Source organism: Esox lucius, chromosome 11 (assembly GCF_011004845.1).
Source record: "Esox lucius isolate fEsoLuc1 chromosome 11, fEsoLuc1.pri, whole genome shotgun sequence".
Taxonomy (NCBI): Eukaryota; Metazoa; Chordata; class Actinopteri; order Esociformes; family Esocidae; genus Esox; species Esox lucius.
The window spans coordinates 12,167,880-12,183,897 of record NC_047579.1 but is presented as its reverse complement, the minus strand read 5'-3'; the positions used below and the strand labels follow the sequence as shown (position 1 = coordinate 12,183,897).

The 16,018-nt window shown below is 41.3% G+C and overlaps 2 protein-coding genes across 7 annotated transcripts in view; one reads left to right on the top strand and one right to left on the bottom strand.

Moving 5' to 3' along the window:
- The window catches only part of LOC114840365 (NACHT, LRR and PYD domains-containing protein 12-like), a 360,864-nt gene that overhangs the window by 47,649 nt on the left and 297,197 nt on the right, over positions 1-16,018 (top strand). The gene's annotated exons all lie outside the window — the stretch shown is intronic.
- Positions 1-16,018, bottom strand: part of LOC117592794 (NACHT, LRR and PYD domains-containing protein 12-like) — a 106,282-nt gene that overhangs the window by 87,646 nt on the left and 2,618 nt on the right. Inside the window, exons 4-5 of the mRNA XM_034295461.1 lie at positions 15,773-15,946; positions 13,846-14,019 (exon numbers count right to left, since the gene is read on the bottom strand). Of these exons, the coding sequence (XP_034151352.1) occupies positions 13,846-14,019; positions 15,773-15,946 (348 nt within the window). The remainder of the gene's footprint in view (positions 1-13,845; positions 14,020-15,772; positions 15,947-16,018) is intronic.

Here is a 16,018-nt window from a genome sequence, read left to right as displayed (position 1 = left end):
ATCCAGACAGCCAGTGGAAAATTAAATAGTACTGAGCAGTGGTGGAATATTCAGGTACAAGAACAGTTAAACTGTTAAAATATTACTCAGTTACAAGACAAAATGTTGACACACTGTTATGTTGTTTTTCTGGAACAATTATTTATATTACCAATTAATCTGTTGATCCTTTTGTCTGTTATCAGCAAAATATTTGTAAATAAAAAGAAATCAGAGAATGTGGCCATTTTTTTACATTAAATAGAGCCTGACTCAAACTGGTTGGTGATTAATAATTAATGTTTTTGATTAATTGTTGCAGCTCCAGGTTGGATGTTTATTCAAACTGTACTCAGTACTCAATTAGGATTTTTTAAAGCATATCCAGCTGGGGCCCATCTAAAACCTGGTGTAATCCTGCCTTAAACCCACAGGGGCAACTGTCTTGGGGCCAACATGGAACCTGCAGACAATCCCACCTGGGTGTGATCTGACAATCCCACCTGGGACCCATGATTCTGCCCACTTTTTACCCACATGGGCCCCACATGGAAATGCTGTCTGGGCAAGCGAGAGAGTAATTCAATGATTTATTGCAGCCAGGGGTGGGTAGTAACGCGTTACAATTAACACAAATGAGTAAAAGAGTACAGTTTCAGTGGAACGAGTACTTATGGAGTTACTATATGGGGTCTGTACTCAATGTATTCTCACTGATTAAAGGACTGAGAGCCCCTTGTTCAAATTAGAAAAGGAATGTGGGGGGCATCTTTGACTGGTATCAGCAGATGAAATGGTTACTCATTAATCTGTGCATCTGTATTTAACTCTTTAGGGCATCTATTGTCTGTCCGGGTTCAGTTGGAACTCTTAGAATTGAAGAAGTTACCTGTGGGGAGGAGAGCTTGTCCTTTGTCTGAAGGTTGTCCAGATGCTTTAAGTCCTCCTCAAGGGTTGAGAAGGTTACCCAGGTGGGGGAGGACAACATGTGACTTGTGTGAAGTCTAGGTGGTAACAGAACAAAGGGAATGTGTTGTATTGACATAAGACAGATGGGCAGCAACTTACCACACCCCTTTTAACTGTGATAAATACGGATTGTTCATGTATTATGTTAGAGACTCCTCTGACGATTATGTTTGTAAGCGTTTGACGCATCTCTCTTATTTGCAAATTATTAATAAAACTGTTAAATTGTGCCCAGAGAATTTTGTCTCTGTTTCTTACTCCTTAAAGTGTGTCGATTGATGGAATTGCCATCACATTACTCAAGTATTTTTGTTTTATAAATCGTACACTTTACACCGTTACATTTCACCTACTCTTAACAATTTTGTCTTCAGTAGTTTGTCAAAAGACATTGAGTTTTTTTATTTGGTGATGTGATGTGATGTTGGGGTGGGTGTTCTCTCACGCTCCTTTAAACCTGCGTAGGAGTGTGAGCAGACTTAGTTCATTAAATGACAGACACCCACATGGAAAGTGGTCAATTGGAGGACGTTGACGGGGGAATTCCAACCTCTGACCACAGCTGACCGACATGTTTCCATTTAAATGTAAAATAAGGCAACACAGTCATTATGAAATGTTGTCTTTGTATTCCCAAAGATGCAACCATCTCTGCTTTCAAAAACTCATCATACAACCTCCAAAAGCACATAAAGGTAAGGTTAGCTAACTGGCTCATGCTATTTAGCCAGCTAAATCCTTTTATTAAAGCCATCTTAATTTTTTTGATTTAACTTTTTTTTTCCATTGAACAAGTACAAGTACAGTACAATGAAATGCAGTAATATATCCTAATGATAATATAATATTCTAGCTAACTTACACTGCAGCTTGTTAGTTTATTTGTATTAGTGGTTCATTGGGCTTGTCTTGAACTGTATTTAGTAATACACTTTAGTTAGGGTTCCCAGCTGGCTTAGTTGCAATGCAGTCAGTCATTCCAAACCAAAGACCTGACTTACTCATTTGACAAGATGTTTTGAGAATTACTACACAAGATAAATATATATTTATTTTTTTACCAGTAACATGTATGATGGTCTTAATATGCAATAATCTTATTTGCCACACAGATTAATAGTAGAACTACAGTATTATTTATTTTTGCAATTTATTTTGTTTTTCTATTCTGCATTACTGTTGGCTGACTCTGGAAAACAAATGCCTTGTCGAACATTAAAAATGCAGTTTGCGTTTGTACTTTCTTAAATACGTTTTCCTTGTTGTTCCTATGGCGTTAATGTATTAAAGCAAAATATGTAAATACAAGTACTGAAGTACTTTTTTGACCAAGTACTCTTTTACTATTACATGAGTAGTTTTTTCATGTGGTACTTCTACTTTTACTTGAGTAAATTTTGAGACGAGTAACTGTACTTTTACTTGAGTACAGATTTTCAGTAGTCTACCCACCCCTGATTGCAGCATTAGAAAGTCTTGTTCATGAGGTTACGGACCTGGTCTTCCTTACACAACCTCAATCTCATCCCACTCAATCTCTTCTCACTGTAATGTTGGTTACAAGCTGATATATAAATTGAAGGTAGCAAAGATCAGGTTTCCAAGACAGTAACCCCCATGCTAAATGGTCAATGTAAACATTCCTGTGGTTATCAGAGCACAACCTACAGAGAGAGAATCTAAACAGAGAGGTTTCTGTTGTTCTCATTATCTAGGCACATTCACTTACATTCATATTGTAATTGTTAATGTTCAGATTCCACAGTTGAAATAAAAGGCCCTCGACCACGTCTCCAAACGTCACCAGTTTCTGTGTCTTTTCTGTGTCCTGCTACAGAGTCCAATACCCACAAAACCAGGTTGAAACCAAACTACACTTCCTGTGTAAAACATGTGCATATTCCACCGAAACAAGATCTGTTACTTAGATTTTGTTCATTGTTTTTTGTACTTGATTTGGCAATGAGCACGTTTGTTTCCCATGAAAGTAAAACCTTTTGAATTGAATAGAAGAGCAGAGAGGAAGAACAGATGAAGAGAGAAGGGGAGTTGAAGAAAGAAAGAAAGAAAGAAAGGGGGAGAAAAGGAGAGGAAGAAAAGAAGAGAGGAACAAGAAGATACAAGAAGAGAGGAGAGGTGGGTGTTGTGAGAGGGAGAGAAAAGGAGAGGGGGAGAAAAGGGGGAGGACAGGAAGTGAGAAGGGGGAGAGCAGGGGGAGGGACAGGAAGAAGAGAGGTTGAAAGGAGGTGTGGAGAAGAATAGAAACAGAGAGGAGATTAAATGAGGAAGAAAGAGGGAGAGAAGGATGGGAGAGGCAGAGAGGATGAGGAGGAAAGAAAAGACAGGAAGAGAGTGGGAGAGGAAGAGTAGAAGACTAGAGGAGGGGAGGAAGAGAGCAGAGTGAGTAAGGTGTAATTTAAGAGAAAATAAAGACAGGATGAGAGGGAGACACCAGAGGAGGATAGGGGAGTTGAAGAGAGGAGGAGAAGTGAAGAAGATGAGAGGGAGCGAGGAGAGGAGGAGAGGGGCAGAAGAAAAGGGGAGTAGGGAAAAGGAGAGGAGAGGAAAAGATGAGATGAGGAAATGGGGAGAGGAAACGAGGAATATATAAGTACAGGAAGAGGAGTAGAGGGAGAGAGGAGGAAATGGGGAGAGGAGGACAAAGAAGGAAACAAGGGGACAGGAGAGGGAGGTAGAGAGGAGACACTGGATCAGAGGGGACAGGAGAGGGAGGTAGAGAGGAGACACTGGATCAGAGGGGACAGGAGAGGGAGGTAGAGAGGAGACACTGGATCAGAGGGGACAGGAGAGGGAGGTAGAGAGGAGACACTGGATCAGAGGAGACAGGAGAGGGAGGTAGATAGGAGACACTGGATCAGAGGGGACAGGAGAGGGAGGTAGAGAAGAGACACTGGATCAGAGGGGACAGGAGAGGGAGGTAGAGAGGAGACACTGGATCAGAGGGGACAGGAGAGGGTGGTAGAGAGGAGACACTGGATCAGAGGGGACAGGAGAGGGAGGTAGAGAGGAGGCACTGGATCAGAGGGGACAGGAGAGGGAGGTAGAGAAGAGACACTGGATCAGAGGAGACAGGAGAGGGAGGTAGAGAGGAGACACTGGATCAGAAGAGACAGGAGAGGGAGGTAGAGAGGAGACACTGGATCAGAGGGGACAGAGACACCCTGAAACACAGGAGAAGATGTGTGTGTGTTTTCTATCCATGTTTCTATCAGGTTCTGTTCACCTCGTGTGCTACATGGTACTTCATTTACAGAAGCAGGAATGTTTTGTCAACAATTAAATAAATAAACATTCTACAGACATCAATGTTTACAAACACCAATGATAAACAATAACAACCAGATTATTTATTTCTAAATGTGAAGGTTTTACAGACCAGTGTGGTGATTCATTCTATTGATTAATGACTCTAGTTTACAGGTTACATCTTCAGTGGTGTTTAATCAGGAATATTTACAATCATATGATATATTTACTCACTACTAGAGAGTTATTGTCAGTGTTTTACTACAGTGTCCTACTGAACATGACCATGATTAGAGTGAAACATCATGTTGTGTTTGACACAGAGAACATCTGACACAGAGTCACTGAGGAGTCAGAATAAACCCCAAACCCTGGATAGAGGGGCTCAGTGAATGTGGTGTTGAATGTGTACAGGTGGGTCAGTGTGTCAGAGGAGACCCTGTAGAAGGACAGAGTGCCGGCTGGCCAGTCCAGATACACTCCTACTCTGTGGGAGTCTGAGGAGGTGACAGGTATGACAGTTGTCTTACTATTGTGACAGACAGAGTAACTGTCATCATAACAGTCTAGAATCCAGGACTTGTCATTGTATCCAAGACAACAGTCATCACCATATCCTCTCCTGTTGATTCCTTTATATGTCACTCCTATCCAAGCCCCTCCCCCACTCCTCTCTACCTCCCAGTAACAGCGTCCAGACAGACCCTCTCTACACAACACCTGTGGATAGACTTCAAATCTCTCTGGGTGATCAGGATACTGCTGCTCCTCTCTCCTCCATGTCACCTTTCTGTTCTCCTCAGACAGAGAGAGGTTTCTGTTTACTGTGTTTGGGTCCAGTGTGAGATCACAGACATCTGATGGATGAGACCAAGACACAATATTACACATCATCATCATTCAGATAATACACACACATGCAGAATGAAACAAATATGCACAAACTTACACACACACACACACACACACACCAGCTGTATATATTTTCTGTATAATAAATCACTTACATTTCTTCAGTCCTGATTTCAACCTCCACTCTCCACCATGATCCATGCTGTGGAAGAAGCAGAGGAGCAGATTGTCATTCAGTGACACACAACCTGTTTTACACACACACACACACACCTTAAATACCTGCAACACAAACGACCACAGACATTACACACGAACGCCCTCCCGTCACACACACACACACACACACCTTACATACCTAAAACGCAAACAACCACACAGACATTACACACAACCCCCCTCCCAACACACACACACACACCACCTCTCCTTGTCCCCCTTCATAAACACACCACACTTGGGTTAGATGATGAATCCAATTATGATCTAAATTGCGATCTACACTTGGGCCCTTGTTACACTTAAGTAAATGAAAAATGTTAAGTAAATTAGCGGTTTCATTCACTAATGTGAATTGGTTTCCAACGTTCCCCAAAAATAGCCCTTCAATAAAAGATGATTGTTCTTCACTAGTCAGGGTTCGTTGTTATTAAATGAAAACTGAAAACTGAAAGTCTGTGTTAAAGATTAAACATTAGAGGTATTTTATCCCTTTAATGTATGAAACAACACAGAAGACTCAGTCTCAGAATGAACAATATAGACCACATGGAAAGTGCAAACATACTTCATACAGGAGAAAATGTCACTCAAGGATTGATACATTTTGTACCCAAGTGTTTGAGGTACAATCAGTAACAATCATAATTGTTACTGCAATCACACACACACACACACACACACACACACACACCATATACATATATATATTTTTTTAATTAAAACCTACTTTTACTGCCTCATCTCTGCAATGTTACACTCTAAAAACACACACCACACAACCCCCCAATCAAACACAACACCCCAGTCATAAACAACCCCAATCACACAAAAACCACAAAACCCCCCATTCACACACAAATACAATACACAACTCCCAACACTCACACCTCCTCCCATCATACACCATACACAACCCCTCCTCCAATAACACACCATACACAACCCCTCCTCCAATAACACTCCATACACAACCCTTCCTCCAATAACACACCATACACAACCCCTCCTCTAATAACACACCATACACAACCCCTCCTCTAATAACACACCATACACAACCCCTCCTCTAATAACACACCATACACAACCCCTCCTCTAATAACACACCATACACAACCCCTCCTCCAGTAACACACCATACACAACCCCTCCTCCAATAACACACCATACACAACCCCTCCTCTAATAACACACCATACACAACCCCTCCTCCAATAACACACCATACACAACCCCTCCTCTAATAACATACCATACACAACCCCTCCTCCAAAAACACACCATACACAACCCCTCCTCCAATAACACACCATACACAACCCCTCCTCTAATAACACACCATACACAACCCCTCCTCCAATAACACACCATACACAACCCCTCCTCTAATAACACACCATACACAACCCCTCCTCTAATAACACACCATACACAACCCCTCCTCTAATAACACACCATACACAACCCCTCCTCAAATTAACACACCATATTTATTTGTTCTGGGGTCCAGCTGAGATTGTATGGATTTGGAGAGGGTGGGGGTCTTTAGATTCCTTGGGGTGTATTTTGATTCCAGACTGACTTGGATTGAGCACATTGAGAGAGTTGAGGAGAATTGGGTAAATGTATTGTCTGGACTGAGATGATGAGGAGGTGGCAGGAGCAGTGGAATGGAGACACTACAGACAGACACCTGTTCAGAATACAGGGTGTAGTTGGGGATGGAAGGAGGGCAGCTAGGAGCAGAGTGGAGGAATCTCTGTTAACTAGACTGTGGGTGAGACACAGTCATTTAAACAATACATTACATCTGGTAGGGAAACATCCAACAGGTCAGTGTGACCATTGTCAGGAAGTTGACACAGTGGATCATGTGTTGAGGCAGTGTGGGTGATATGAGAGGGAGAGGCTGAGATTAAGACTGGGTTTGAGAGCAGAAGGGATGAGTTGGGTTAAAATAATATTTTGGGTGGGGTGTGTTCAGTCACAGTGTTACAATATTTATTTATATTTCAGGGGAAAACTGAATTTCATGGATACAGTAAATAATGTTTTCCTCAAATTAACAATTATTGTTCCTGCTACACAAAATGATTACAGGTAGGCAGGTCTGTATTTGACACATATTATATAATTCCAAAAAAATATGACAACTTCATACAACATTGCTGATTACTGATTCAGAAAACATCTACAGGACTTACTTGAGTTTCTCCAGTCTCCAGTGTGAATCCTCCAGTCCAGCAGAGAGCAGTCTGACTCCCAAGTCTCCTGGGTGATTGTAGCTCAGATCCAGTTCTTTCAGATGTGAGGGGTTTGACTTCAGAGCTGAGACCAGAGAAGCACAGCCTTCTTTTGTGACCAGAGAGCCTGACAGCCTGCACAGAGATTATCATGATTTCACAAGTGACTAGTATTAACAAAGTCTCTGAACTTTGAAGTACTGATGGGCAAACTAGGCTTTTTAAACCCTTTGAAGTTACTAAACTAAAAAGTTCACAATAGTGACATCTTCTGGTCAGTAATAAAATTATTTGAGGTTATGAGTTCAGTCAGAATGGGGGGGTTGCCTCCCAGGTAACCATTTATTTTAAACTGTTTATCCATAGTAATGTTTAGGATAAAGTGTCATAGCATATATGAAATGAAACAAATTATTTGAACATTAATTGATAGTGTCTCATGTCACTGCCTGTAACTCATGTCCCCAACGCCACCTATTTGACCAACCTGTTGTAGAATGTACATAAACTGGTGAATTAGGTGTCAAGTAGAGGTCAGTGAGTAAAAGCAACTTGGCATCCAAGACTGAACTGGGAGCATTTTGCAACAAGGTTTAAAAAAGGCATGTAATCAAAGATTAAGACGTCATTGATCACAAGGTTTTGAAGAAGTAACTTCCCATTTAGAAACTACATGTTTGAAATCTATGACTAAATCTAACAACCTAGCCCCTGCTAATTAAATCTCAATTGAAAAGAAGCCAGGTTAATAAAAGAAAACTATTTACAAAACACGATTTCAGCTGCCATTCTGCTATTGTTGATCAGGAGATTGAACTAAACTCTCCAATCAAGGGTTGCTTTGAAATGTCAACCCATTCTAATCCATGTTAAAGGGCTGAGTCTTGTATCGGTGTAATACCATGTGATTGATGACGTACGAAGCCTCATTTGATCACATGCTTTTTCCAAATCCTCAAATACAGGCTTCTATGGTTGTTTGGTGCCTGAGACTTTCAAACACCGCCCTCTACTGGTCACCTTATTTAGTCATTTATTTGTTGTTTACATTATAAGTCCATCAATGCTCCAGTGGGTGTCACCGGTAATTAATTTGTCCCGCACGGGACCTCACTTGTCCTGTTTTTTGACTACCGTTTTTGAGTGGTTAGACAAATTAATTAGGTTCTAAATCGGGGACGTCCCGCCTAATTCGGGACAGTTGGCAACCCTAGTAACCGACTCTCACTCTGTGACTTGTTATGGTGCCAGATCATGTTTCACTTTTTTAAGTTCAAACGATACTGTTTATTGTTTTTAAATAATTGTTTTTATTTTGTGTATCTTATGAAACTATTGTCTTAATAATACAAAACATTACAAAAGACTGGAAACGTTGTGTAATGAAAAACAAACCTGGTGAAAGAGCATACAACTATTTAGGTTTATTGTCTAATTACATGATTGGCTATAAAAACAGCATCCCAGAGAGGATGAGTTTTTCAGAAGATGGGGAGGGGTTCACCACTCTGTGAAAGACTGTGCAGGCCAATAGTGAAACAATTTAAGAATAATGCTTCTCAACGTTAAATTGCAAAGAGTTTGGGGATTTCATCATCCACAGTACATAACATTATTAAAAGATTGAGAATCCAGAGAAATCTCTGTATATAAAAGAGACAAGGCCGAACACTGTCTACTTCCGGAGCACGTGGACATGCTAATACTACTGAACAAGAATAAATTATCATAATAATATGGACATTGCCTAATGATTCTTTATATTTTTGTTAAGATCTAGCATTTATGGATGCGCTAGCCAGATTTGGTTTATGTTAATTCATTTTATATAATTTATTCCTATTAAGCTTCCTTCCAAAGATATTTGTTTATACACTGGAACACATCGGTAGATTTGTTTGATTTAATGCAGACTGAAACGTAACTCTGTTAGTCTATATATTAAGTGTAGTTTCGTTTAGAATGTATAGTTTCAAGGGACTGTATATATAAAAACAGCTGGCTAGATGGTCTAATACATTTAGTATTTTGTTGTTATGGCCAGAAAACATTAGCTAATGTAAGGTAATTTATACATATCTCTGCGCTAATTCATGGGAAAAAACGCAGGCTTTTTGACAACATTCATAGTTCATTATAGTTCATTTGTATTGTAAATAATGTGAAAGCTTATAACAATAATATGAACAAAATTACTTGTAAACGGTTTGCCAAGCCTATGCATTAGGTTATTTGATGCTGTTGTGGCATTTCTGAATCTAAATGTCTCCTGAGCAAAAGTATATCTAGCCTACTAAAACGTTCTTGAGGTTGTAAACTACATTTTTAAATAAAACGTTGAATTTATTGTATAACATATTAATCAATCAATCAAATTTATTTATAAAGCGCTTTTTACAACAGCAGTTGTCACAAAGGGCTTTACAGAGACACCCGGCCTTAAACCCCAAGGAGCAAACAACAGTAGTGTTGAATTTCAGTGGCTAGGAAAAACTCCTTAAGAAGGTCGAATTTTTGGAAAAAACCTAGAGAGGACCCAGGCTCAGAGGGGTGACCAGTCCTCTTCTGGCTGTGCCGGGTGAGATATTAAGAGTCCAATTGGAATGATAAATACATTTCTCTAGGCTAAATCCAGAGTCTATTTGATTTTAGACTAGGTCAGAAGTATGACCAGGTGGACAAGGACAGGGACAGCAACGGGCCCACCAAACTAGGTAATCCGCAGGTGTGGATTACCTGGTAATCCTAGGTATTACAGTTTACATTAATTTTTTTCATTTAATACCTTTCTTTTGGGCATGAGGGGGTGGGGTCGACTATTCGATAACTAAAGCTGAGGAATAATAAATAGTGAAAATAATTGCCAGGCACATCTCTAATCAAATTCTCTTTCATGACCTGTGGATGCTGAGACAAGGCATTATGCTGCATTATGCTGCCTTGTCTCAACATCCACACAGAAGTTACGGGATAGTCAAAATGAATTAACTAAATTGGGACAAACACTCACCTAAAGAATTATTAGGAGCACCATACTAATACTGTGTTTGACCCCCTTTCGCCTTCAGGACTGCCTTAATTCTACGTGGCATTGATTCAACAAGGTGCTGAAAGCATTCTTTAGAAATGTTGGCCCATATTGATAGGATTGAGTCTTGCAGTTGATGGAGATTTGTGGGATGCACATCCAGGGCACGAAGCTCCCGTTCCACCACATCCCAAAGATGCTCTATTGGGTTGAGATCTGGTGACTGTGGGGGCCATTTCAGTACAGTGAACTCATTGTCATGTTCAAGAAACCAATTTGAAATGATTCAAGCTTTGTGACATGGTGCATTATCCTGCTGGAAGTAGCCACCAGAGGATAGATACATGGTGGTCATAAAGGGGTGGACATGGTCAGAAACAATGCGCAGGTAGGCCGTGGCATTTAAATGATGCGCAATTGGCACTAAGGGGCCAAAGTATGCCAAGAAAACATCGCCCACACCATTACACCAACACCACCAGCCTGCACAGTGGTAAGGCATGATGGATCCATGTTCTCATTCTGTTTACGCCAAATTCTGACTACCATCTGAATGTCTCAACAGAAATCGAGACTCATCAGACCAGGCAAAATTTTTCCAGTCTTCAACTGTCCAATTTTGAGCTCGTGCAAACTGTAGCCTCTTTTTCCTATTTCTAGTGGAGATGAGTGGTACCCGGTGGGGTCTTCTGCTGTTGTAGCCCATCCGCCTCAAGGTTGTGCGTGTTGTGGCTTCACAAATGCTTTGCTGCATACCTCGGGTGTAACGAGTGGTTATTTCAGTCAAAGTTGCTCTTCTATCAGCTTGAATCAGTCGGCCCATTCTCCTCTGACCTCTAGCATCAACAAGGCATTTTCGCCCATAGGACTGCCGCATACTGGATGTTTTTCCCTTTTCACACCATTCTTTGTAAACCCTAGAAATGGTTGTGCGTGAAAATCCCAGTAACCGAGCAGATTGTGAAATACTCAGACCGGCCCGTCTGGCACCAACAACCATGCCACGCTCAAAATTGCTTAAATCACCTTTCTTTCCCATTCTGACATTCAGTTTGGAGTTCAGGAGATTGTCTTGACCAGGACCACACCCCTAAATGGATTGAAGCAACTGCCATGTGATTGGTTGATTAGATAATTGCATTAATGAGAAATTGAACAGGTGTTCCTAATAGTCCTTTAGGTGAGTGTATCTTATAAGCATGTTTTACCAAGCTGTTCCGATTCTAATGACACTGCTCAATCAGTAAGGAAGTGTTTATCTGAGATTACAGTCAGCCACTCTACCACAAGGAGTCGCTAGAGTGCAACATGACAAGGCAGCCCTGTGTGACTTCCACCCATCCACCCTGGAAGAACTGAGACAAATTACTCTGTACTATGATGGATCCCTGGGCAGCATCAGTATGATGTAACCAGACAATTCATGAAGAAATGTAACAGATGGGGAAGTTCAAGTCCCTATGAGACAACATGGTAGAATGAAGGGATGTCTCCAATAAGAAAGAGTGTAACAATAATACAGTGGGAATGAATGGTGGATCAGTGGACATCAGAGGGGTGGAATGAAGATTAGTTCTAATGTGTGATAGACTTGGACTACCAGAAATGATTATTTATTATGTAAGAATATGTTTATGTTTGTAATGGTGGTCCTGTTAGTTGTGGTGTGTTTCCTTCCAGGTCTGCTGGGATGTCTGACAGGGTTTGGTCTTTACCAGGGATGGAGGCTTGGACCTTCTGGCAGCTCAGAAAAGGTAGAGGTGGAAACACAGAAGATGTTTGTATTCCCCTTTTGTTGTGTTGCCGCTCTGTTGTGTTGTTGTCATGTAATAGTTCTGTTGTCAATTGTGTTACTCACCTCAGAGTCTCCAGTCTACATTGTGGGTCCTTCAGCAGAGCAGAGAGCTTCTCCACTCCTGTATCCTTCAGGTCATTGTTACTCAGATCCAATTCTTTCAGTTGTAAGGGGTTTGACTTTAGAGCTGAGACCAGAGAAGCACAGCCTTCCTCAGTGATTCCACAACCTGACAGTCTGGAGAGAGAATATCATGATGTCACATACAGAACAATAGTTCAGAATAACATTAGAATATCCTCTATATATTACATCATTGTCATGTGAACTTGTATAACTAACATTGCCAATAAATGACACTAGAATGTAATTTACTATATAGAAAATCATCAGTGTTCTCTGTCGATAAAAATACTATAGATGTAAAAAAACTGTGTGTGTGTGAATGTGAAGATGGGAGTAGCAGGAATGATAAAAACAGACAAAGAGGGGTGAATCTGTGGACATCAGAAGGTTGAAATGAAAATATGTTTGAATGGTTGATAAACCTGGAAAGTAGGACTGTAATGATAATTAGACTGAGTCAATGTATCTATTAAAATCTGTTCTGTTACGGCCTTTGATTAGTCAATTACATTGCCAACTATCCTACATACAGTATATTTGGAAACTCTGAACAGAATCACACGCTGAATCTATTCTAATTTGAATTATTTTATATTGGGGTCAAAATGACCCCGGTTGGTTTCACCATATAAATATAACACAAATGTCATAATATGGGCTCAGAGTTGTCTTTCTCCGTGTACACATCCACTAAAGATTTAACACTTAAAACCAGAGCATATAGAATAGACCTGAACATTGCATCGTTTTTTTCAAATAACACCATTTAAAATGTCAAAGACATACAGTTATTGACCAATCAGTATTATATATCTCTCTCACACTCACAGCTGTATGGAAAGGCAGACCTCATCTGACTTCCTCAGACTCTGGGACCGATGGTCCGAAAAAGAATAACTAGCTGATGGATTCAGACCATGTTCTCCCCAAAAACATATTGTCCACATAACCCAGATGTAGAAGATCACTTTAGTTGATGGTTGTGTTTGGACACGGTATGTTCAAATGTATGAATTTATAGACAAGCTAGCTGCTTGAGACCACAGAGTTGTGTCGTTTCCCTGATTACGTTCCTTACATATATATCATGTTATTTTCATGAACTGAATGCCATAGAAGTGGCCAGGTGATCACAAGATTACTTAATCATTGCTAATAAAATTTAATCTGGTCATTATTCTCATGCTGGTTTGATTATAGAAGAGCAGGGAACATTTATATTGTACCAGTGAACAGTGGACTTCACCAGGTGCTCAGGGCTGGTGGAGGTTCACCAACTGACAACAGCAGCTGTTTTTAGTCCCTTGTTATAGAGAAACACCTCTTTTGTAATATTATAACGTTAATGAACTATTATTACTCACCTCAGAGTCTCCAGTCTACATTGTGGATCCTCCATCAAAGCAGAGAGTTTCTTCACTCCTGAATCCTCTGGGTGATTGTAGCTCAGATCCAGTTCTTTCAGGTGTGAGGGGTTTGACTTCAGAGCTGAGACCAGAGAAGCACAGCCTTCCTCAGTGATTCCACAACCTGACAGTCTGGAGAGAGATTATCATCATGTCACAAACAGAACAATAGTTCAGAATAATATTAGAATATCCTCTATATATTACATTATTATCATGTCAACTTTACTTAAGGACATACTTTTAAAACTGACATTGCCAATACATGACACTAGAATGTATAGAAATCCTGTATAGAAAATCATCAATGTTCTCAGTCAATAAATATACAGTACTGTAGTTCAAGGAAGAGTAAGTATGTGTGTGTGTGTGTGTGTGTGTGAGGGGAGGAGTAGCAGGAATGATAATAAACAGACAAAGAGGTATGAATCTGTGGGCATGAGAGGGTTGAAATGAAAATTAGTTTGAATGGTTGATAAACCTGAAAAATAGGACTGTAACGATAATTAGACTAAGTCAACTTACTTGTCTATTAAAATCTGTTCTGTTATGGCCTTTGATTAGTCCATTTTATTTCCTATTAGAATATATACAGTATATTTGGAAACTCTGAACACAACAATCTCATACATCATCATCATCATCATCACTTTCTTCCGCTTATCCGGGGCCGGGTCGCGGGGGCAGCAGTCTAAGCAGGGATGCCCAGACTTCCCTCTCCCCAGACACTTCCTCCAGCTCTTCCGGGGGGACACCGAGGCGTTCCCAGGCCAGCCGGGAGACATAGTCCCTCCAGCGTGTCCTAGGTCTTCCCCGGGGTCTCCTCCCGGTGGGACGGGACCGGAACACCTTCCCAGGAAGGCGTTCCGGAGGCATCCGAAACAGATGCCCAAGCCACCTCAGCTGACCCCTCTCGATGTGGAGGAGCAGCGGCTCTACTCTGAGCTCCTCCCGGGTGACCGAGCTTCTCACCCTATCTCTAAGGGATCGCCCAGCCACCCTGCGGAGAAAGCTCATTTCGGCCGCCTGTATCCGGGATCTTGTCCTTTCGGTCATGACCCAAAGCTCATGACCATAGGTGAGAGTAGGAACGTAGATTGACTGGTAAATCGAGAGCTTCGCCTTGCGGCTCAGCTCTTTCTTCACCACGACAGACCGATACATCGACCGCATTACTGCAGAAGCTGCACCGATCTGTCTGTCAATCTCCCGTTCCATCCTTCCCTCACTCGTGAACAGGACCCCTAGATACTTAAACTCCTCCACTTGAGGCAGGCACTCTCCACCAACCTGAAGTGGGCAAGCCACCCTTTTCCGACTGAGGACCATGGCCTCGGATTTGGAGGTACTGATTTTCATCCCCACCGCTTCACACTCGGCTGCAAACCGTCCAAGTGCATGCTGAAGGTCCTAGTTTGAAGGGGCCAACACGACAACATCATCCGCAAAGAACAGAGACGAAATCGTGTGGTCCCCAAACCTGACACCCTCCGGCCCCTGGCTGCACCTAGAAATTCTGTCCATAAAAATTACGAACAGAACCGGTGACAAAGGGCAGCCCTGCCGGAGTCTCACACATTACCTGAAATATTTCAGATTAAACAGGCAGAAGTGAAATATACAGTGACCCAATACGCAGGTGAAACAATCTAACATATATTCAATTTAATATATATTCATGCTGGTTTAATTATAGAAGAGCAGTGAACATTTATATTGTACCAGTGAACAGTGGACTTCACCAGGTGGTTGGGGACTTTGTCCTGCTGGGAGCTCAGGGCTGGTGGAGGTTCACCCATTGACAACAGCAGCTGTTTTAAGTCCCTTGTTGTAGTGTAACACCTCTGTTGTAATATTGTAACGTTAATGAACTATTATTACTCACCTCAGAGTCTCCAGTCTACATTGTGGATCCTCCATCCAAGCAGAGAGTTTCTTCACTCCTGAATCCTCTGGCTGATTGTAGCTCAGATCCAGTTCTTTCAGGTGTGAGGGGTTTGACTTCAGAGCTGAGACCAGAGAAGCACAGCCTTTCTTTGAGATTCCACAACCTGACAGTCTGGAGAGAGATAATTATGATGACACAAATAGAACAATAGTTCAGAATAATATTAGAATATGTCTGAGCCCT